General features: G+C 40.0%; 1 protein-coding gene across 3 annotated transcripts in view; it reads left to right on the forward strand.

The window, feature by feature from the left end:
* The window catches only part of BST1 (bone marrow stromal cell antigen 1), a 127,409-nt gene that overhangs the window by 90,792 nt on the left and 11,946 nt on the right, over positions 1–24,671 (forward strand). For all 3 annotated transcript variants that reach the window (XM_030191208.1, XM_030191209.1, XM_030191210.1), the window contains exon 5: positions 1,077–1,159. In XM_030191208.1, the coding sequence (XP_030047068.1) occupies positions 1,077–1,159 (83 nt within the window). The remainder of the gene's footprint in view (positions 1–1,076; positions 1,160–24,671) is intronic.

Consider the following 24,671-nt stretch of genomic DNA (forward strand, 5'->3'; position numbering starts at 1 on the left):
TCATGCTTTGTTTATCTCAAAGTTGGAGTATTGTAATGTATTATACGCAGGAATGACCACTTTGAGTATTAGGTGACTTCAGACGTTGCAGAATACAGCCCTGAGACTTCTAGGAAATAGTAGGAAGTTTGATCATGTGACGCCTCTCTATTTGATATATCATTGGCTACCAATTCTATATAGAATAAAACTTAAGTGCTTAGTCTTGACTCAAAATGCATATTATTCATTATAACCAGAATATCTATGCGCTATCAATACCTTATACACCTTCAAGCGGTTTAAGATTTTTGTAAGATCATAGATTAGTAAATCCATCATTACATAGAGCGAGAGACTTTGTTGAAGACTTAGGGCTCTGTTTGCGAAGCAGCACTAGCAGCTCTCCATGTGTTAGATCTAGTGCATGGACAGCTGCTAGCGCTGCTTAGTAAATTGGAATGTTTGTTTTTTAAAGAGTCTTTTAATTTGGAAGGAGATCTTAGGGGCCCTTTTACTATGCTACAGTGTCTTCAGCACATGGATTTACCACAGCAATGCTTTTGTGAAAAAAAAAGGAAAAGGCTGTGTGGTAAGTATATATTTGCTACGTGTCCATTTCCTGGGGGAGCCCTTTCTCCTATTTAGGAGGTGGTAGGGACTCCTGTGCTAACCTGTCAGTAACTGAGCAGCAAATGGCGCTGCACGATTAATGTTGTGTAAGCCTCTGGTGAAAAAAATTAAAATTGATTTCTGGTGCACCGGAAATGGCATGAAGTAGGGACAGCGCTACTGCCGGTGCCCACAGTGAGCCGGCAATAGTGCCGGATTGGCATTCAATAATGAGACAGTAGCTCTACCGCTGCTTTGTAAAAGGCCCCTTAATGACCAGGTATATTGATAACTTTATGGCATATAAGTTTCATGCACTTTGTTGATTATATAGTCATTCTCTGTATGAATGACTATATAATATTATGGAATTCTTCGGTTGTTTTAATTTTATACATTGTATTTTTATGTTTTTATATTGAATTGTAGAGATATATTACATTTTAAATAAACATAAACATAATTTGCTTTTACTTTTTTGATAGGAATTGATTACATTTCCTGCCCTACCACTGAGGAATGTGAGCACAATCCAGTGGAATCTTTCTGGAGAATTGCTTCAGTCACTGTATGTCACACTCTGCAAATTCATAAAGCATGTCTGAGATTAAAACAGGTTTTACAGATGTTTGAAAATATCATTCATAAACTTTTTGAACAAGTTACTTAGGGGCCCTCTTACTAATCTGTGGTAAGCACTAACACATCCTTACCACAGCTTAAAAGGGCTTACGGGAGGGCATTCTGAGGCATCCTGTAGTAAGTTCCAAATGTGTGTTTAAACCACATGCTAAAAAATATTTTTTTTTTTTAGCTGAGTATCTGGGATGGAGAGTGGGTGCTTATATGCTAATCAGCATGTCAACATAACTTCGTGCTGATTAGTATGTGAGTCCATATCACCTACAAAGTGGGTAGTGGTAAGGGCCCACACGCTCATGGCCATGTGCTAATGGCAACATTGGCATGTGACCATCAATGCCAGAAATGGAAAATCAGCTATTTTCCAGCTGCAGAAAAAATCACCTGAGCCCATGGCACAGACCCATGTAAGGGCATGCTAAGGCCACGTTATGCTACAGCTTTGTAAAAGGGCCCCTTAAACTGAAATAGACACGTAGAGGGTAATTTTATAAAGCTGCATCTAGATAATGTGAATTTTCATGCACCTATTTTACTCCTATTTTGTAAAGTCAAGTACACACCAAGTTGATTTTATAAAATAATAAGATGTATGAAAGTACACATGTACAGTACAGACACAAGTACAGTACATATAGGTGCTAATGTTTACATCAGCTTGATGGTTGGTGTAAATGTTATTGCGAACTTTCCATATGTACATGAATAAATAAAGGAAATTTATAATTGTATTGAATTTACAGACTTCTGTTCCGCCTTTAGCTTACACTACACACGCGGATTACAACTAAGAAGCTTCACATTAGAAGGAATTTGCAACACATATCGCAAAGTCTATGCATTAACATTTGTAAAAGCATAGGGAATTGCAAAAATTTCCAGTCAAATAAGTATAAATCACTTTCTTTCTCTTAAAAACAAGTAAGTTTTAAGAGCTTTTCTGAATAAAATATATGAAGTGATCTGACGAAGTTGAACTGGACTACTGTTTCAGAACCGAATACTCTGGAAATCAAAAGAACGCTCCGTAATAAGTTTACAATTAATGTTCTTCATAGATGGAAAGTCTAGTGACAACCTCTTCCCACTTCTTAAATGAGATCTATTATTTGGCTGATATTCAAAACTATTTAACTGGCCAGGAATGGCTCCTGGCTGGTTAAATAGAGTTTTAGCGCTTAACTGCGGATATTCATCAGTAGATAACCTGTTATTGCCGCTGAATATTTGTGGTTAGTGGCTAGCTGTTAACTGACTGTATAGTGTGATGAGGAGGGGCATAATCGAACGAAAATGTCTATCTCCATGGGCGTTTATCTCCGAGAACGGATCAGTGAAGGGGCGGACCGAACCGTATTTTCGCAAAAAATAGACGTCCATGTTTTATTCGACAATTTGTGAGCTGGGCGTTTTTGTTTTTCAGCGATAATGGAAAATGAAAGCGCCCAGCTCAAAAACGAATAAATCCAAGGCATTTGTTCGTGGGAGGGGCCAGGATTCATAGTGCACTGGTCCCCCTCACATGCCAGGACACCAACCGGGCACCCAAGGGGGCACTTTTACAAAAACAAAAAAAAAGGTAAAAGAGCTCCCAGGTGCATAGCACCCTTCCCTTGTGTGTTGAGCCCCCCAAATCCCCCTCAAAACCCACTGCCCACAAGTCTACACCATTATTATAGCCCTAAGGGGTGAAGGGGGGCACCTACATGTGGGTACAGTGGGTTTGGGGGGGTTGGACGACTAATAAGCATTAAGCAGCACAATTGTAACAGGTAGGGGGGGATGGGCCTGGGTCCACCTGCCTGAAGTCCACTGCACCCCCTAACAACTGCTCCAGGGACCTGCATACTGCTGCCAGGGAGGTGGGTATGACATGTGAGGGTGAAAATAAAAAGTTGTGAAACATCATTTTTTTGTGGTGGGAGGGGGTTAGTGACCACTGGGGGAGTCAGGGGAGGTCATCCCCGATTTCCTCCGATGGTCATCTGGTCATTTAGAGAACTTTTTTGGGACCTGTTCGTGTGAAAAAAGGGTCCAACAAAAGTGTCCTAAATGTTCGCTAAAAACGCCTTTATTTTTTCGATTATCGCCCTAACGCATACATCTCTCCTCGGCCGATAACCATGCCCCAGTTCCACCTTTGCCACACCTCTGACACGCCCCCATCAACTTTGTCCGCATCTGCGACGGAGTGCAGTTGAAAATGTCCAAAATCGGCTTTCGATTATACCGATTTATTCGTTTTTGTGAGATAAACGTCTATCTCCCGATTTGGGTCGAAATCTAGGCGTTTTTCTCTTTCGATTATAAGGTGGATAGACAGTTAGGCGCGGATATTAAGCGCCAAACCAGCTATGTTTAGCGGTTAAAATAGGCCGCATTTATAGCAGGCCTGCCTTTAACTACTAAGCATTTAACAGGTTAGTGCTGAATATCATCTTAACCGGTTAAGTTGCTGAGTTAAAAAATGAAACTGGATATTCAATGCCGGTCACCGGATACAGCCCGGCATTGAATATCCGGTCTAACCAACTGCAGTCTATCCAACTGCATGTTTACAGTGAAAGTACATGCCATGAAAATCACACACTAATCTAAATTTTAGAAGAGGCCATTTACATGGGTAAATGGTTACTTATGTGTATACATAACTGAGGGGCCCTTTTACAAAGCGGCAGTAAGCCCAACACAGGCTTACCGTATGCTATGTTGGAACAATGTGGCTGCCGGCGGTAGTTCTGTCTCAACCATCTGCCATTTCCGGCGCTTCAGGAAATTGTTTTGTAGAGCAGCACTAACCCAGCAGTAATCGGACATCGCCGTACACTACCCAGTTACCGCCGGGTTACTGCGGGAGCCCTTATCTTAACCGGGTGGCCATTTTGGGGGGAGGAGCATTTTACCCACTGCAGTAAAAAGGGCCCTGGCACGCAGGAAAAATGGCCCTCACTGCTACCGCAGGGCCCTTTTTCTTGCAGCTTAGTAAAAGGACCCCTAAGCTACCAGCATTTACATGTGCTCTTACTCCGCAAAATTAGGTGGCTGCTTATAAATTACCTCATAGGGGTAAATTTCTAAAGTCATTTTTGCACTTATATGCTAATATATGCATGTATAATGCTTCTTATAAAACTATCCCACACGTAAAAGTAATGTGTTCCGGGGTGGAGTTTGAGCGGAGTCCGGATGGAGTCACAGCTTATATGTGTAAATTATAATACATGTGCGATTGTGTCTGTGGTACATGTGTACATGTACACCTGCTCTTGAGCTGGTATAAATGTATGTAGGTTCAATTTACCTGTGGTTTCTACAGGATTTGTACTAGTGTTTTGTAATGACACATAAGAGCCTATGGTGCTCATTTTCAAAAGAGAAAAAATGTCTCAAAAGCAGTAGAAAGCGCCAGATGGACGTTTTTCATGGGATTTTTGAAACTCAGAATTGGGACAGATTTCGCCGCAGTTCATTTAACTCGCTTGGGGGTATGTTGTGGGCAAGATTTGGGTGGGCCCAGAATTTGGACATTTTCCCAGGATAATAGAACAAGATAAAAACGTCTAGGGGAAAAATTGGGATATTTTGTATCTGTACCTGTTTCAATCACAACTAAGTCACAAAAAAGTGCCCTAACTGATCTGCTGACCACTGGAGGGATTAAGGCATGAGCCCCCCCCCCCCCTTAATCCCCTAGTGGTCATTGACCCCCTCCCACCCCTCAAAGATGTGACAGTACATACCAGGTTCTGTGACAGCTTCAGATATTATGGTCATTCTTATTAGAGCAAGATGCTGGTCCCAGGAGTATGTTAGTGGTCAGTGCAGAGGACTGTAGAGAACCAGGTCCATATCCCACTCTAACTAGTATATTTGTGCTGGAAATTGTGAGCCTTCCAAAAGCCACAAAATATCAATTGTATCTATAGATAGGAGACATCTGTAGACCTGAGGGCTTTTGTAGTGGTGTACAGTTAGATATCATAAATTGTTAGGTCTTCCTGGATGGCTCACAGTACTGTACCTGGGTCCTTTTATGTGAAGTCCCCTGCACTGATCACTAGGCTGCCTCTCTGCTCTGCTGGAATGTCTGTGTGGCCACTAGGAATGGTGCCACACAATCATCCCTACATACCGAGTACAAAAACGTCTAGAAATTAGCAACTTTCGTAACTAAAAACTAAATGTTTTTCTGGTTCAAAAATTGCTATGTTCAGGATGAGAATTTTAGACATTTTCACCAAAACATCTACAATTGGATTTGGACGTCATATCGAAAATGCCCCTCCACATTCTTTATAAAATAATTTACAAATGGGCATCTTTTTACCCTCTAAATGCAGGCAACTAGTGCCATGAGAGAGAGAGAGTGGGAGTACTGAAATACATTTTGGCCATAGATCTTTCTATAATTATTATGTACCTGCCTCTGGGATAAACTTCAGCCCCAACATCTGAGTGGTCCACTACACTAAGTTTGTATCTGTCAACATACAGCGTTCCATCTGTTTCCTTCACCCTGGCCTACCATTCCCCTAACTTTTCACTCTCTCTCTCTTCCATCCAGCATCTTTTTACACTCTCTCTCTCTCTCTCTCTCTCTCTCTCTCCTACCCCCTCCCACCTCCCAGCATCTTCTCTCTGTCACTCTCTTTCTTCTCCCTGCCATCCAGCATTGCCCCTCTTTCTCTCTCTTTCCCAGTGCCACCCATTATCTTCTGTTTTATCTCTCCTGCCTGCTCCCCTACTCACTGCCACCTCTGCTGAAAGTTAAGACAAAGTAGGAAAGTGGGGTCTCTCTCCATCTGGTCTGGTGCCAGTTGGTGGATGAAAATGATTGTCCTTTGGGCTGGGTACCAGATGAAGGGCGAGGTTGGCCACCTCTAGCCAGGCTGGTGTTAGGTGGCATCAATATGTGATATTATCAAGGCATGCTTTCAAACCACAGATATATTAAACATCTGATAAACAGGGTAGATGGTAAATGAACAGGAGAGCTACTGTGTTTACAGATTTCAGTCAGGAAAAAGAAAGATCTTCCAGAATAAATATGTACAAACTGAATAAAAGGCTGGAAGTAAATATATTTGCCAAAGGGCAGGAGGAGAAGGTACATGGTTCACCAGGCTTGACCTCTGCTACACTTATGTGGTGTTATTTTTCCCTCTTGGGAACTTTATTCTTGGCTTCCTTCCTCTCCTGTTCTATCAGTGAATGTAATGGTTCTTTTATTGTGACTATGTCCCCTTTTATATCTATTTTGAGTTTAAGAGTATGTGTTATCAGCACAGCAGCACTGCTCATTTACTAAGGGAGAAGAACCTACTGTCAGCTGTGAAAACTTCAAAACCTCTCAGGGGCAAAAATGGAATTTGCGAAAAGAAAATGGAAGAGGGCAATAGACCCTTTGCCACCATTTTACCAGTCTCACCTAACCAAGTCATTTCAGAACTAGGCTTAGACCAGCTAGTTAGTCACCTCTGCCCTGAGGAAACCTCACAAACCTGTTTTCAGAAGAAAATGATCTAAAAACATACCATTTGAACCTCCTCCAGCCCTTGGGAAGGAAATTTAAATACATCCACTTTACAGTCCTACCACCGGGTCTGTGGCAGCTAAAAACAGAAGATGCAAAGGATCACCACTTTGTGCTAGCTGCTGCTAACTTTGTCAGTCCTGCCCTCCAAAACCTGGTAGTCTACATCAGAGAAGGTGGGACCAGTAGAGCTAGCAGTGGTGTGCACAGATCAGTGGGCCCACACATCATTTCTGATTGTTGCCATTGCAGACCTGGAAAGGCAGTGACCCTGGTGCAGGTGGCAGCAGTGGGTGTTGGGGGGGGAGGGTAGTAGTAGGGACTGGAGCGGCCTAGCCTTCCCAAGCTTCTTATATGGGGTGCCTATGCCCTCAGCTATCTATATTAACTCTCTTGACTGGATCAGGTGTGACTCAGGTGTCACTAAAGCATAGTGTTTAACTTTTAATTTTGAGACTTGCTTGGTGTTGCCAGGAAGTCTGTGCCCTGGAATCAGCATGAGTCCACATTTAGTCATTTTCCTTAGAGCAGCTATGATGCCCAACCCAACCCTGCAAGACAGACGGAGAATAATTGTTGAGACTGAAATAGTGAAGGGAACTACTTGGCCTGGAGAATCCAGCCAACCTGCCTTGCCTGTTGTGTTTAGGTAGCAGGACCTGGATTAGAGGTAGATTCTGTTCCATTGAAAGAAGCTATTTAAATCTGTAAGCTGACTTGGATGCTCTGACTTGGCTCTCACACCCATTCAGCAAACACCCCAAGTACAGTGTGGAGGCAGCTATGTTGATGGGTTCCTTTTTTTGACCAAGCTGGCCTGAACGCTGGACAAGCCAGTGGGTCTCTAAACTGTCAAGGGGGGGGGGGGGGGGGGAACAAAAGAAAAAGAATGGGATGGGTTCCTGGAGGTCCCCTGATAGCTAAACAGAGTAGAGGATGCAGCAACAGATGTAGTCCCCAAGAGATACTCCTGTAACCCATAAGGGAAGAGGATCCTATTTCAGCTAACACAGCTAGGGTGTCAGAAACTTGCCTGTAGAGCCTACAAGGGAGTGTGTGATAGGCATGCAAAGGAAAATCAAGACTTCTTGAGAATGAGAGTAAAGCTGTTGTATATACTACTGTACATCTGTAGAAAAAAATTATGTGTTGACTCTTCCTGAAGTTTGATTATATCGGGCTACTGTTAAATTTGGAGTTAGTTTCTTGACCATGTGTGGAATGGACTTATTTCTGGGAGCACTCCTACAGAGAAGGCCCAAGCACAATAACCAGGTACCGTAAGAGATCTGTAAGCTTGAGTGCCTTGTAGAGAATTCTTCCCCCTCCATCACGGGTCACATCATCTTACTGTTTGTGTAGTCCCAGATAACACCCTCAAAGAGGGGTCTGCCTGGCCATTCCTACACAGGAAATACTTGATTTTTTTATTGGTTCAGAGTCAGGGAGCTGAATCCTTGTATAGAAGGCATTCAAGTTCTTCATCTATAAGTTGCTCAGTAGAGACCTCTAGTGACTTTATCAGGAATAGGTATGTGACTTTTTGACTTAGCTTTTGGAACAGAGGGCAGCTCTCCTGCCTGCAGTCTACAGTGGTAGGAGAAGACACCCTGTGGAGGGAAACTGTTGGTGTAAATACCCAGTGGGAGTAGCTCTCTCTTTGGTTCTTGCTGCTTGGCTACTGCACCATATATGCAAGGGAAGCTAGTGACTGGTATAGAGGAAACAAAGGAGCACAGAAACAGTAACAGAGCCCATCCGCTTCTGCACTGATTCCTGGTAGAATCTGCATAGGGAACGGACTACCATCACTGCCTTCACAGGAGACAAAGTAGAAGAGTAGTAGTAATATCAGCCTGAAAAAGCAGGAAGGGGACCTAAGGAAAGTCCCAACATACTGTTGAGAATTGGGGGGTCCCGAGCCCCCCAAGAAGGCTAGAGTGACCTCAATCTGACTCCATCTCTAAATAACACTAGTACTGGGGTAATCAGGGGGTTGTGAAGTTCTAAGAGAAATTGCCACTGAGAGAGACGTTAGGTCTCAAATACCGGCATTAGTCCGCCTCTCAGCACTGGCAAGGAATAGATACCAGCCTTATGACAAACTGGATTTAGGCTACAGGTTATATAATGCAGCGAATGATAGCCTGATGTAGCAAAAGCATTTGTACTTACAGCCTTTCATCATTAAGTGAAGCCCACAAACCATCATTTAGAATGAAGAGTTTATTTGCATATCAGACTTTAATCAGGTACATTCATCAGACAAATTCTGGATTCAGCTGACCAGAGCTCTGCTGCTTTCGAGGCGTTGAAGAAAAGTTCTCTCGAGGGCTTGCATGCATCCTGCTTTTATACAATTTGGTCACTATACAAGTCTATGGCAGGACACTTTTTTTCTTAATATTGCACAACCTCTGAGGTGCCCATCTGTGCTTCCGTTTTTGTAAACAACTTGTTCCTTAATACATTTAAAAATATCTGTTCTAGCTATTGCAAATTATTGTGCAACTTCCCTTTTTGTAAATGTTTCCTTAGATACGGGTATCCAAACATCCAAACATGAACAAAACAACTTTTTTATTAAGATATCTAAATTTGGATATATTAGGTTCATATCATTTTGTGATCTGGGTTAGGATTTTAGCCATCAATTCCTTGATCTTGGCTTTTGCACTGCTTTTGAATGTCACACCAAATTCTAATGAGGCCTAGTCAGTGCCTTTTAGCAGTTTAAGCTGTTTAAGGTATGTAAATTGACCCACCACTATTCCAGTGGATGGATCCCAAGCGGGGACACATATTAACTTACAGGAAAAGCAAGTCCTTGCTCAGCCAGTCATAGATTTTTAAACCAAGCTGGTATTTTTACAGCCTGAGTCCTAAAATCTAGCCTTCCACCCTTCCGGTGGGCATCCAGTGAGGGCCTCTTGCTGTAGTATAATTATACATTCCCCACTTGTCACCCCTCGTCAAACTTGTCATCATCCATTCCAGAAGGTGGTAAGCTATCAAACGAGAGGGGGAGTTTTACTCTTATGGATTGCTAGCAGATATTATGCAAGACAGAAAACTTCATTCTTAGGTGGTATATTTTTAGGCATATGGAATTCCCTTTATATTACCCAACCCCTTGGGCTTAATCCTGATGTCATCTCTCTTGAGACTTACTCAAACCTGTAGTGAGAAAGGTTTTATGAATGGAACAAATCCATGAGTTCATCTACAAAATCCCATGAAGTATAGGTATGCGGGTAATAGCAATTTCAGGTGGATCATACTAATAAATACTTTCAGGTCTTTCTATGGCTTCTATTGCATCTGTTGCATAGTGCATGGGGAGATAATCTAATGTATCTATCTCAGTGGTCCTCGGAAGAAATAGTGGTTTTGATTAAGCATTGTTATGGTGGCTCAACAAATATACGGTTAGTATTCAGATTGTAGGTATTCAGAATCCTTAAACAGGTCGGAATTCCTGGACCTTACCAGTACTCATCATTAGCATCCAATCATGAGCACTAAAAAGTGGATAGCAAGTATGAGGTTGCCTCATACAGTAAAAAGGGTCAATCATAGAAAAATTTATATTAACAAAGGTCATGCATGGATCTTGACATATGCATAATAACCTGGAAGTATGGGAAGCATTTCATATATCCGTTACCCCACTTGGAGCTTAGTCAAACCTACAGAAAGACATGCAGCTTAAGTAAGCCTACACCAAAGTTAAACAATTGCATAACTGGTTGATACTAACAGAGTTTATACCTACATTATGATATCATAGCCAGTATTAGGGTTTGATGTTACCCTTGTATCTGAGCAATGTCAACTTCAATTTCAATTACATAAACAGAAATAACGGGAAAACTGTTAGAAAAGCAATTAGAACAATAAAGGAAATAATGGGAAAATAAAAATAAAACCTTTTCAATATCTAGACAGGATTACTGCTAAACTGAAAATAAAACAAAATATGAATCTATAATGTCCATAAACAGCAACAGTAATTCTCAAATTAAGTATCAGTTCTAAAGTCTCTTTCATCAATCATGGTTGAGGCGGTGGAAGCGCTGAAGAATCTGGACGGAGATCTGGGTTTTCAGGCTGGCCTGCTGAAGGAAGTGGCTGGTCTTGAGATGGGTAGGCTGGTAACATCTGGTTCTACGGCTGAGTAAACCCGTATATCTTTCACATGGACCCAAAACTTGTGATCCAGTAGTTTGCAAGGTGTAAAGATTATTGCCACAACCTTGGGGGATCTAACATCATTTGGGCCTGGATAGATCTTGAAGACGTACTTGTGGTGTACAAACTTGGATCTTTCCATGTCTTTTTTCTAGGCATGCACAATCATAATCAGTCCATCAAGAATCAAATAATATATAGATGTCAAAAGAAATGAAAGACAATGTAAACATGGAGAAAACAGTGCTAATTAAGTGCTAAAACAAAAGGGAAACCAATTTACATAAATAGGTAAGGATCAGAGCTTCAAGTTAATTTTTACTTGGGATTTGGAATTGGGATTTGCATAATATATCCCCACTTCTGGCTTGCATAATGTGCGAGACAGATTGGTAATTATTACAAAGAGATGATCAAATAACTATGGTAAAATATATGGAACAAACAAAAAGAGTACAAATAAACTAACAATAATAAAATTGATTGTTCAAGTTATTGATGTATGGAGGGTCAAAAATATGGTGAACAAAAATAGTCTAAAGGCACGGATAATGCGCTGCAATCTATGGCCAGTAGGTATGGAATCTTCACCTGCGATGACTACCATTCACCAAGGGTTGAGCCCTCAGCTGCAGGAGGCCAGCAGGACTTATGAGTTAGATGATCCAGAAAGAAGGGTAGCTTAGAAAATAGTCATAATCAAAGCAGAAGACTAATGTGCAGAAATTTAAAACTCATAACTAGTCCAGGTTGGAAGTATCTTCTGGAATCACGGTCGCTGTCTATTGTAACAGAGAGCTCATATGTAAAGTGTCATGTAAGTTCTGGAAAAGATGAGCCTGCAAAAATATTTAATACAGCAGAATATTTAAGAGCATAACCAAGAAGGTCTAAGTTAATGACATCATCTGGACAAAAGAAAATTCTCATTGGAGAAGGTAGCGCTTCTTTGTCTTGTCAGAGGTCAGTTGTAGTAGAAGTACCAAACTGGAATAGAGGCGGTAGGTCAGGAATTGGATTTGCAGTCTTCACTTAACCTACAGGACTTAATAAATACAGATGAGATACGAGTAATGCCTAGTAGTTAAATCTTAGCACAGGAGCATTAGAAAGAAAAGTCAAAGAATGCCTTGTTAGTTCCTTGGGGTTCCAATAGGTGGAGCATAGTCTCAATATATAAACTCATAAGTTGCAAGTAGAAAACAATTTTTCCTCTGCAGATTAGAGTTTGCTGGCACAGGAAGTCAGCAGAGTCTGAGGAAACACTGCGGTCAGAGTCTGCTTCAGGAAAATACAACAGCCTTTTAATATGATATGTAGAGAGATAGAGAAAAGCCAATATCAGAAATGTAATAACTATATATTTATATGAGGCCTCCTCACGTGACCTTTACAAGGTTTAAATAGGTCAAATGAGAAGGACAATAACCTATAGTCCTTTGTAATAGCTCAGAGTCAATTTGGAAAATAAAAATTATATTAAATTTTAAACTGATCCTTTCTATGCTCTCACAATTTTGGGCCCTAAATCATGACAGCATATCAAGATTCACATTCAGAGGGATAGCTAAAAATAAGCTTATATATTCCCAGGAATCAATTTACAATTTAGAGTATATTTTAAATACAGAGTAGGAGCCAATTTATAAGTAGGAGACAAGCAGGAGCATTTCCAAAAAATCAAAGATAGAATAACAATTTTTATTAATGCAATAAAGCCATAAATTGACCAGTAGGATATGTTCATATGGACCAGTATGATAAATGGAACAGCTTGTAAACCTACATTGTAAATTAGAATTCTAAACAAAGAGTTGTAAGGATAACACAGAATCATAGAAAAACCCATCTAGTTATTAAAAATGTGAAACACGTAATGAATTCCTGTATCATATACTGAGTTCAAAGCATTTGGAAAGATGAACTTTAGATAAAATAAGAACTACAAGGGTTAATTTCTGTTATTCGGTCTTAAGGAAATCACGAAATAACGGTGTTTCCTGTGTCCAATTTGTGTTTACTGCTCAATGCAAGCAGTGGATATTATGGTGACTGAAAATAGGACTATACATCAGACGAAAACTGTAAGTTTAAGTTTTCGTATTAAAACTTCATGCTGGTGTGATTAGTCTTCATAGAATTAATACTTCAGGACAGGAAAAAAAAGGAAAAGAAGGTTATTACTTTATCTGCTTCCAGAGGTACGGTTCTCAATAAAAAGGAAATTTGGCAACTGTAGCTAGTCTTATCTGAACATAGCTCTAAAATAATAGCAACCTGAATTTCTTTAGTTCTGATTTACCAGTCAGCTATGTTATGCAAGGGTTAATCTCTAAACCCTATTGAGAACCAGAAATACTGGAACTCTATACCATAATATATCTTAAAACTATAAATCTTTAAGAGGCAGGGAAGGAAGTTTGAAAGTTGTAGATAAGACGTGAAAAGAAAAAATTAAAACAGTTAATTCATTCTTACGGAACACATCTCCAATAGAGATCCAAGAAGTGAACATCAGCACTAGTTATTGTAAACATCGTCACAAATAAATAGTGTTTTAGATGGCATATAATATAGAACCTTTCATAGGAAATATCTGAAACAATTATGCAATTTTCAAAGAACACATACACGGACGCACACCTATAAAATTAAAACTAAAAAGTGCTTGCATTTCTAGTGAAAGCAATTTACCAGAAGTCAAAAACAATCAGGTATTTAACATCACGTCACAAATCAAACAAACATTGCTTAAATGAAACAACATACTATCCTGGAAAAAAAACACTCCTTTGAGATTTACTACCACTGCAGTTGATAGGTAATCTCGCAGAGTAACCTTAAAGCACTAATTTAAAACTAAAGAAATGATTCCTTAATAACTAGCTGGGGAAATTTATGCCATTTATCACAGGACACATGGGAACATATAGGCATAAAATTAAAATAGTAACCTAATCCTGATAAGTAGAAAACTTAAAACTCAGAAGAGGAAGCAAGATATTTCCAAATGTAGTTCAAAACCAATCATTGGAATTGTGCACGGTTAAGCAATTCTTTACGGTTTTAAAACAAAAAATATAAAAATAAATATTCCAGTAGCCAATCATAAGTCACAGCACACAGACAGAAAAGGAAAACCACACTCATGCACAGACACAGTTATTGTCCCACATAAAGAGGTCCCTCTGTATTGAGGACAAAATCTTAATCCTAAATTTGGTAAAATAAAACATTTAAATTAGAGCTAATCCAACAGGACATGAAAGTATACAAAGGCAAGCTTAATAGTAACACATACAATAAATGAAAATATACTCACGATTCATGCAATGTAATTTCCAGCGTAGAAAATCAATTGAGAAAGAGAACAGTTGGCAGGATCACTATGCCCTTCCGAACTCTCGGTATAGGGAGGTCAACCGCAAAATAGAAAGGTTTATTTCAGAAAGTCCTTACCAGAGATCTGAATAGATGTTAGAGCACCAGTGCGGAGAGGAAGATATGATATAACGGGTAGTGAACAACATCACCCAATATGTATAATGACGGGACCTAATGAGCAGGTGGTCTACAAATAAGCTTCAGACCTGTAACATGCTATAGAAAAATGAACTAGATTAATAATAATATATATTGACCAGTCCAAGGTCAGTGGTTGAAAAGGCAGCTTCACAGATTGCAGGGAGACCTAGAAATGATAATGTGCTAACAGTTTACAAAAACATGCAATAATTATTCTGATAGTAAAACATGCAGAGACATAACACAATCATACTCACACATCTGCTAATGTGCTCCAACAAAGGGACCCAAAATAAAAATTACGAATTGGCGGAAAGCTCAATGCTTTTGCCGCAGGTTAAATAAACAGACAATGTAAGAAAGATGAAAGGAGAGTTAAAGGAGGAATTAAAGAAAATTGTACAAGAGTAAGTGTTGTCAGCTATTATATATGTATACTACTCTATCCCAAATTAATAAATACTGCTCTCCAGAGTGTGCTTCTAGAGACAGGAATAAATCCCGGTTTCTACTGCCTGCCAAGAATTTTCCCGGTTACGATCGGCCATGGGCTCCAGCCCATGATAGAGCCCCCAAAAAGGGACATTGCAACCACTCCCAAAAAGAACCCAAAAAACCAGCGAATAAGGTCTTCTGAGTCGAAGAGCAGCGGTCCACTGGATCTCCGCAGATTAGGAATCTTCTCTTTTACAACTAACCCTTCCAATGGACCTAAGGTTAGGAATTTTCTCTCTTACCACTAACCATCGTAAAACATTGAAAGGTTAGGAATGTTCACTGTTACAATTAACCATGGCTAGGAATTTTCTCTCTTACCACTAGCCCTACTAATACATTGAAAGATTAGGAATTTTCTCTGTTACCACTAGCCCCTCAAAAATATTGGAAGGCCCTAGTCAACTAGTCCAAACTCGCAACGAAAAGCTTCAGACGTCTCTATATTGCTCCCACGCTCATCTGTACTAGGTAACTCATATGTGGGCAATAATGCCGAATCCGCAGGCCACTCCGAAAATGGAATGGAAGTCTGCTTTAAATCTAATAATTGAGATACCGTCATCCATTGAAGGATTTGTGGCCCTCAAATGGATGTAAGTCCCGGACATCGGTATCAAAACCAATGGTTATAGCATGACACTGGTATATAAGAAAACAATAAAAGTATAGTATGTCCCAGGGAAAAGCCCCTGAAAATTACTATAGAAGTGGTAGAAAAATAGAGAGAAAAACGAAATATTCCAAAGCAAAACAAAACAAATGTAAGCTCTTCGGGGAAGGCACAGTCATAAAAAGAGCCTTTAGTTGGAACACCTTAGTCAGGACAAAAAATGTGAAAAATTCCACGTTCATCATTCACTAGACAATATATTTTCCACTCAACAAACCAGGAGAAGGAAACTCAAAAGCATTAGAGCGGAACAGTAACAATAAGAAAGCCTGCAATACAAGGGCAAACAGTACAAATAAATTCATTCATACCTGTAGTAAAAGAAGAAAACTATTTAGGAAAGATAAGCGTACATATTATATGATAAAAACTGGGCCTACCTAATTTGTAATGTAAGGCAAAAATAAGCTGTAAGGGTAGGTTGGGAGCTGTATATGGAAACAAAATATAGACTTTAAACAAGACATGAAACTACTACATACTATAATAAGAATAACAGGGGATAACCATATATGTAACTGGAACACCGATTTCAACAAAAGGCAAGAAAGGCATTGTAACATGTGTAGTCCAGAGCTATACCCCTAGAATAAATGGAATAAAGGCAAATACATATTAAATGCTTTTGGGGCGGGTACCGGATAGGTTGGAAGTAGCATCTAAACAGGAAAATATAAGAGAAGCATATATTATAATAAATTCTCAAACAGGACGCCAGAATCATGGTGCAAATATGACAGGTTAATACCCATAAATATGACAAATTAATACCCATACACTCAGAAAAGGAACATAGTAAATAAAATAAACCCTAATGCGATGGCAGGAAGCTTTTGTGGCTAAACAGATGAAAGGGGAAAAAAACAAATTAAAACATGTGATTCTTACACCAAGAACTTCCAATGATACAGCATAAAACATACATACTAATCAGTGACTGAAATGATATGTCTAAATAATGACAAACAGAACAGCTGCAGCATTAGAAGGAAAGAGAAGGTGGGGTTATAAAGAACCAACAGGAAATAACTGAAGAAGTGAAGCAACGCTGTATTCTCATGGCACGCAGCCATCATCTTCTCAACAGGAAAGGTAAAACATATTTTATATGCATATCTATTAAGGTAAAAACAAAGAAATGTTGCTATATAGTACATAATACTTCTACTATCATATAAGTTATACAAGGGGTTATCTAGCTCTTAATGTAACAATAAACCATTGTAATTTCATGTGACTTTCTGTGTTCGATCCTAGTTCATATCAAACTTGTTATAAAGACTTACACAATTTAACTCTTTATAGAACCATATTATTTAAAAGTGATTGTCATTCTCAGGACGTGGAAATAATCATCAGGAAATATTATAACCTAGCTCATTATTACAAGTGTTTAAAATAAGGCAGTCCAGGCTGTATGCACTTGGAGGACGAAAACCACAATGCAAGCGAGGAAGTGCAGTATTTCCTGTAGATAACGTTATAATATAGTCAGGCTCACCGATGATTAAAAAGTATTAAAAAGCATCCTGAAAAAAACTAACACGATAGTAGGGTGCTGGGGCGGTAACTTATATTTCTTTCATTAAAACAGAGCACAAGAAACCAGAACTATATGAGTATCGGAAATGCAAAGTATATGAGAATCTTATCTAGAGAGTGAATAAGATCTCCTCATATCTAGTGCAGTATAACACAAACAGTAAAATGTCCATATATAGTACAAGCAATAGTAGCTGATGGGCGGGGACAGCATAGTGCCTAGCTTATAACGAGAGCAGGATATAATCTATATAGTGTTTAAACAGCAAACTGTAAAGATATGTTTCCTAATTATGTCACAATAAAGCCCCATTTCAAACTACAAATTCAGGAAAACCTCAGCAATTATATATGAAATTATACACCGTTTGGGAGAAAGGACATCGGCCGGCATTGTCAACAACAGGAAACCTTAAAATAAAAGTGAATTCAGATTACACCAGCTAGAAATGAACAAAAGCAAATGTCAAATAGGGGAAAAAAAATGATTTTGATGGAAAAGCAGAGCGAACCAACGAACAAACGACTTAGTATGTTCCCCATATCAGAGGAAGAAAAGCCGTACAACAAAATAGGAATATCAAGTAAATCATACAAAGAAGCTAGAGAACCGGCAACTGAATTATCAAAAGATAAGTGATTTAAAATAATATGTACCAATACACAAGAATATCATCATGCATGGTGAGAAAATGTGCCATAAAACAAGGTTAAACTTGCAGAAAACTGAAGATATGATTGAACTGAAAACAATGCCGCACACCATTAATTTATAGAACTCAAACATAGTCTTGCAATCTTAACTAAAAATGAAAATCCAAGTTTTTTTTTCACCGCAGAGGTAATCAGTAGTTTAAAGTCTACCTTGCATCCTGAAAAATTACGGGCAAGCAGTTCTACAGGAAATAAGTGCATATTAATCATGCCGTGCAGAAACAATGCCGTAAGCTAGATTCCGGAGTCAAAAAACATACAAAGTCATGTTATCATGAAACTACATAATGGGTTATCACGTCAATTATCCCCTCACAGCTAAACAAGTGCAGCATATGGTTGTCCTAATCCAAAAACGGACTGTTTTGCTGCTGTTTTGTTTGACCTCGTTTTCGTCCTCCTTGGGCTATTCCATATGGAGGATTGAACGTACTAAGTTCATCCAGAAGATTCTGAATTGTTTTTCTTACTTCCATTGTCACCCAGTCCCATGGGGGTCTGGTCTGGGCAGGCATCAACAGCCGCAATTCGAAACTAATTCCCATAACTACTGCTTTCTGTCTTTCTGGATCTAGATATATTCTGGGCCATTTATGTTCCCACATATAGTCTGTTAGAATCTATCAGTATTTTATGCACCAATTGAGTGTCTGGTGCGTGTTTAGTTTTGTTTAGTTAGTAAAATAAGGAATACTTGAAAAAAATGAAGACAGAAATAGATTTCAGATAGAAAGATGTTTATTCTTACCAATGTTTCAGTTCAGTACAGACATCGGACAGATTCTGGGTTCAATAGCACAGCGCTCCGCCGTCTGAGAAGTGCTGAGGACGACTTCTCAAATTAAGCCAAATTCTCTCTTCTTTTATACACTTGCCTCTCCATAGAAGTCTATGGAGGGGTACAATTTTTTGTCAGTTATTTCTCAATTTCTGCGGTTATTCTTTCACATCCTGCCATCTGTGCATTTGTACCCAGCTCCTTCCGTTCCATCTATTTCAACAGGTTGCCACATTTTTCCGGTTATGTCAACATGTTTTTAGAACAAACTGTTTTTGCAACACCTCTCATCACATCTTCTGATCTCTGTATCATTTTATACATTTATATACAAAAACAAGCCCCATTTTGAGAGCCACATTTTTTTCCATTTTATCCATCCTTCTCTCATTACAGCTGCTATATTTTATTTGAACATTGTACCTGTTTGTGTAATTGAGTCATTGTTCAGACCTGCTTTCTGCAGATTCTCAAATATTAATTCATTTGTTACTTGCTTGGCCTAATCAGTACTTTTTCTGGTGTTTTTGGCTCTGTGGCTTTGTCCATCACAATTCCAGTGATAGATCTAAAACCAGGCCATATATTAACAGGACACACACAATTACTGTTAAAAATATCAATTCTAAATATAATAACAATAATCTACGGAGGGCCACACATTTAAATGTTACTACTTTTGATATGAGGGGCAATCGGAAGGAGGAAAATAAATAAATTATGTAAGAGGAGAGCATCAGAGAGGAGGGCAGGGAAGAAAATAAAAAGGTGCAAGAGTCGGTAGAGCATCAGAGAGGAGGGCCGTGAGGTGTATCCCAAGTATGGGGCGTCAAAGTGAGAGCCCAAAGCATATCCAAGACATAAATAAGGAAAATAAATGACAAATCTGAAGCATTATTAATTAAAAATATAACATTGTCCCAAAACAAATTATAAATTAAAAGGGTGTGATAACAGCTACTAGGACAAGTACAAATTTAAAATTACAACTGAAAATAGTAGCCAAGAGACCTTTTGCAAGGAGAAAGTATAGGTGGAAGTGAGATAAATTTAAAAGTCTTACAGCCGAGGCTGTGGCAAATTTACTTAGAGAAGCAGTAACCACGGGAGCTTAACGCAGATAACTGTTAGGATTAGTGCAGGACTTTTGGGACTTTTAGCAAAGACAAAATACAAAAGTAGAAGGCTTAGAGCATAGTAGCAGTTTCATATATAGTGAGTATGGCAGAAAGGTGCCGAAAGTGGCAGAGACGGGGTCTATGCAGCGAAAATTAAACCCGGAAGCATCTAAAGTGGCTGCGGGGAACAGAGATAGAATACAGACCGGGACTTCTCAAGTGGAGAGTTATAATATCATGCAAGTTTCAGACGGGAGTTTCCAATGCAGACGGGCATGGAAATAAGTGTGGTTTATCAAGCCTAAAGCTGTATAACAGGAAGGAAGGGGGGGGGGGGAGAAAGAGTTATCAGAGCGGAAGATGGTGACAATCTGTTTACAGCACACGAACGGACAGCAAGCTCTCGAGGCATGAGACGCACTTGCAAAATAACCGTAGCAGTAACCAACGGAGGCAAATACAAAGTACAGGGCAAGACATTATTACAAAAGATTATTAGAAATAGGATTAGCATATACGAGAGGGAGAAAGTGCAGAGAAGAGGAAGGAATTGGGCACAGCCCAAGAAGCCAGGCACTTACAGAAGAAAAGAGGAAGATAAGCAGCTACGCACTTGTACAGCGAGAGAGTCAGTGAGAGACTTAAAGAATCGGAAGAAATGGGACCGCAAATGAGTGCAAAATATAAAGAAAAGAAATAAAGTGCGAAGAAAAACCACAGCCGTATAGGAAACCGGCATCTCCTTTATAGTCAAAAGTATTAGGCCAATAAGTGGCTAGGACGCTGAGTGCCGTGAAGCGAAGCTTGCAGATAACATAGTGACAGTAAAAGGTAACTCAATCTAACACCCGATTGGGTCAGAATTAACAATCGTTAGACAGACTCACAAAAGGACAAGAACAGAAAAACAAATGTGCCAGCTCAGGGCAGAAGGAGAAAGCGATAAGAGAACGGAGGAAGAAGGCAGAAAAACAGAAGAGTACCAGAGGAAAGGGTTAGAAAAGGAGCGGACTGAATACCAGTTCCCAGTACCCCTCAAATGGGCACTTTTCACCAGGGTATATGCCAGTCCAGTGAAATTAAAGCAGAAGAATAGGGTTAGTAGACATTCATAAGATACATAACGGTAGGCAAGTGAAAGCAGAAGTGAAAAGGTGGGGGCTGTCAGGTTTGAGTGATCGGTTTTGAAGAGTGGTTATAAGAACAGAGAAAGCAGAATGATTTTAAGGAAAAGATACTGTATAGACAGGCTTCAGTCTAAACGCGCAGTGTTACCCAGAAACACACCCAGCCTAGAGTGGCTTAATCACAGGAAAGGGTGAAATCAGAGAGTGAGGAAGCAGAAAGGTTTGATGAGGGACAGGAGAAAGTGACAAGGAAAATCTAGAGCACAGTGACGGGCACGGGGGGGGGAAAGAAAGAAGGGACAGCGGGACAGCTAAGAGAGCTCTTAGAACATCTGACAGACACAGGTAGAGGAACAGGTAGAGGCAGAAAAACTTAGAGTGAAGGAGAACAGGGAAAAAGACGGGGAAGGGGAGTAAGACTGACAGAAGAATAAAGAAGATCCATAGGGAGTCAAAAACAAAGAACTGAATACATAGTAAGAACAAAAGAACGAGGATTCAAAAAGGAGGAATAAAGACAAAGCGTAGGGTGGGAAGAAGAAATAAAACAACAGAATTTTAGTCAAGAGCTAGAATCACGGAGGGGTCACCAATGTTGAGAATTGGGGGGTCCCGAGCCCCCCAAGAAGGCTAGAGTGACCTCAATCTGACTCCATCTCTAAATAACACTAGTACTGGGGTAATCAGGGGGTTGTGAAGTTCTAAGAGAAATTGCCACTGAGAGAGACGTTAGGTCTCAAATATCGGCATTAGTCCGCCTCTCAGCACTGGCAAGGAATAGATACCAGCCTTATGACAAACTGGATTTAGGCTACAGGTTATATAATGCAGCGAATGATAGCCTGATGTAGCAAAAGCATTTGTACTTACAGCCTTTCATCATTAAGTGAAGCCCACAAACCATCATTTAGAATGAAGAGTTTATTTGCATATCAGACTTTAATCAGGTACATTCATCAGACAAATTCTGGATTCAGCTGACCGGAGCTCTGCTGCTTTCGAGGCGTTGAAGAAAAGTTCTCTCGAGGGCTTGCATGCATCCTGCTTTTATACAATTTGGTCACTATACAAGTCTATGGCAGGACACTTTTTTTCTTAATATTGCACAACCTCTGAGGTGCCCATCTGTGCTTCCGTTTTTGTAAACAACTTGTTCCTTAATACATTTAAAAATATCTGTTCTAGCTATTGCAAATTATTGTGCAACTTCCCTTTTTGTAAATGTTTCCTTAGATACGGGTATCCAAACATCCAAACATGAACAAAACAACTTTTTTATTAAGATATCTAAATTTGGATATATTAGGTTCATATCATTTTGTGATCTGGGTTAGGATTTTAGCCATCAATTCCTTGATCTTGGCTTTTGCACTGCTTTTGAATGTCACACCAAATTCTAATGAGGCCTAGTCAGTGCCTTTTAGCAGTTTAAGCTGTTTAAGGTATGTAAATTGACCCACCACTATTCCAGTGGATGGATCCCAAGCGGGGACACATATTAACTTACAGGAAAAGCAAGTCCTTGCTCAGCCAGTCATAGATTTTTAAACCAAGCTGGTATTTTTACAGCCTGAGTCCTAAAATCTAGCCTTCCACCCTTCCGGTGGGCATCCAGTGAGGGCCTCTTGCTGTAGTATAATTATACAATACCTACAAAGATAATGGAACCAACAGGGAAATATCCTGTCTACCAAGGATTTAGTATTTGAAGGCTCAGAGAGCCCATCTTAAGTTTACAAGGGATTTGCAGAGCAGCTCTCTGTAGAAGAGGAGTCCAGAGAGAGTACAGCTCTAAAGAACATTTACCAAGAACCTTTATCAAAGCAGTGTTCTTAAGAAAATCGCCCTGTAAGTCTGTAAGTTCTTGAACTAATTTTTTGTGCTACTGACTGTATCTGGTTAATGCTGATGATATCCAGTGTTTTCTGCATCATCCAAGTTTATGTAAACCTTTCTAGTTTAGAACTGCAACTTCTGGCCTGGACAGACTTATTGGATGAAAGGAAAGTGCTGAATGGGTGGATTTACTGTGCCTTCGGCCTCCCAGCTCCTGCTGGTCTCAGCCTTGACGTCACAAAACCATCCAAAAACTAATAAAAATAACCTGCCCTGATGCTCACTGGGAAGACAGAAGTTGTATTTGTATTAGTAAGTTAACTCTGGGGCAGAATGTTAGATTTTACTTTCAGTGTTAAGAAACTAAGAAGGCTGAAAGGAAATCAACATCCTGTCTAAACCAGAAAGAGAGCTAAATGTAGGGTTACTATATGTCTGGATTCTCCCAGACATGTCCTCTTTTTCAGAGAATTGTCGGGGATCCGGGCAGTTTTTACCAACCTGCCCATTTGTCTGGGTTTCTGATCAGACAAGCTGGCTGGTGGATGGGCAGACAGGCAGATGGACGGGCTGGTTGGCAGGCGGGCCTTCTCTCTCCCCCGCCTGAACCTACCGTAATGTGCCATGGTGGTCTAGTGACCTCTTCAGGGCAAGAAAGAACCCCATTCTTTTCTGCCTGTTGTCACTGCTACTTTAAAATGGCTGCCGAGAATTAAAGCGATGGCCTTCTGAGACTTCTGTGGAAGTCTTGCGAGGCCACTGCTTGAAATCTCAGCAGCCATTTTAAAGAAGCAGCGGCAGTGGGCAGGAAAGAGTGGGGTTCATTCCTGCCCCGAAGAGATCTTAGACCACCAGGGCTGTAAGATAGTCCAGGGGAGGGAGGTTGATATGCTGCACTTAGATTGTAAGGGGGTTGAAATACTGCACTTGGATGGGATGGGAGGGGATGGGGTTCATATGCTGGATATGGATGGGAGGGAGGGAGGGAGAGAAGAGGACAAGCTACTGGAAGGGAGAGAAGAGGGGTCATGCTATACATGGAGGGAAGGGAAAGGAGAAGGGGAAGGGAAAAAGAGGACATGCAGCACATGGGTAGAAGGGGATGGAGGGAAGAAGGGGTCATGCTGCTTATGAATGGAAGTGAAGGGCGACATACAGCTCATTTTGTATCTAGTAGAGTACGGAAGAAAATGCATTTCTGTTACTTTTACCAGTGTTTTCACCGCTTCTGGAATCTGGCTTTCTTGAGGGGGGGGGGGGGGGGGGGGGGACAATGTGACTTGCAGCAGGATGCAGTGTGGGGCTGGGGGCAGGGCAGCATTTTATTATTATTTTTTGTGTCCTCTTGTTTTGTCTCCACAAATATGATAACCCTAGCTAAATGCTACATTTAAAAACAGAAGTCATGCAATAATTCAGCAGCTACATTTTAAATTCATTCAGCATCATGTATAATGTGATATTTAAGTTTATTTAAAACAGTTCATAAATATTCCAGTTAGAAGAAGCATGAGCAAGGACACTATGGACTATATTTACTTATGTGTGTTACTGTACGCTAATGCAATTATGTGTGTTATTACTAATTGGGTCCCATTGCATAAAATTTTTATTTTTGTTACATTTGTACCCTGCGCTTTCCCACTCATGGCAGGCTCAATGCGGCAGGCAATGGAGGGTTGAGTGACTTGCCCAGAGTCACATGGAGCTGCCTGGGCCAGGAATTGAACTCAGTTCCTCAGGACCAAAGTCCACCACCCTAACCACTAGGCCACTCTTCCACATGTGGGATGTGTGGTAAATAACACACAATATATATTAATGTGTAGTGAAGGTGTAGCTAGTGTCTGTTAGTAAATCTAGTCTAGTATTTACTGTATTAATTTAAGCTGCTCTTTAACTCCAT

This window comes from Microcaecilia unicolor, chromosome 2, assembly GCF_901765095.1.
Source record: "Microcaecilia unicolor chromosome 2, aMicUni1.1, whole genome shotgun sequence".
In the NCBI taxonomy this organism is placed as follows: domain Eukaryota; kingdom Metazoa; phylum Chordata; class Amphibia; order Gymnophiona; family Siphonopidae; genus Microcaecilia; species Microcaecilia unicolor.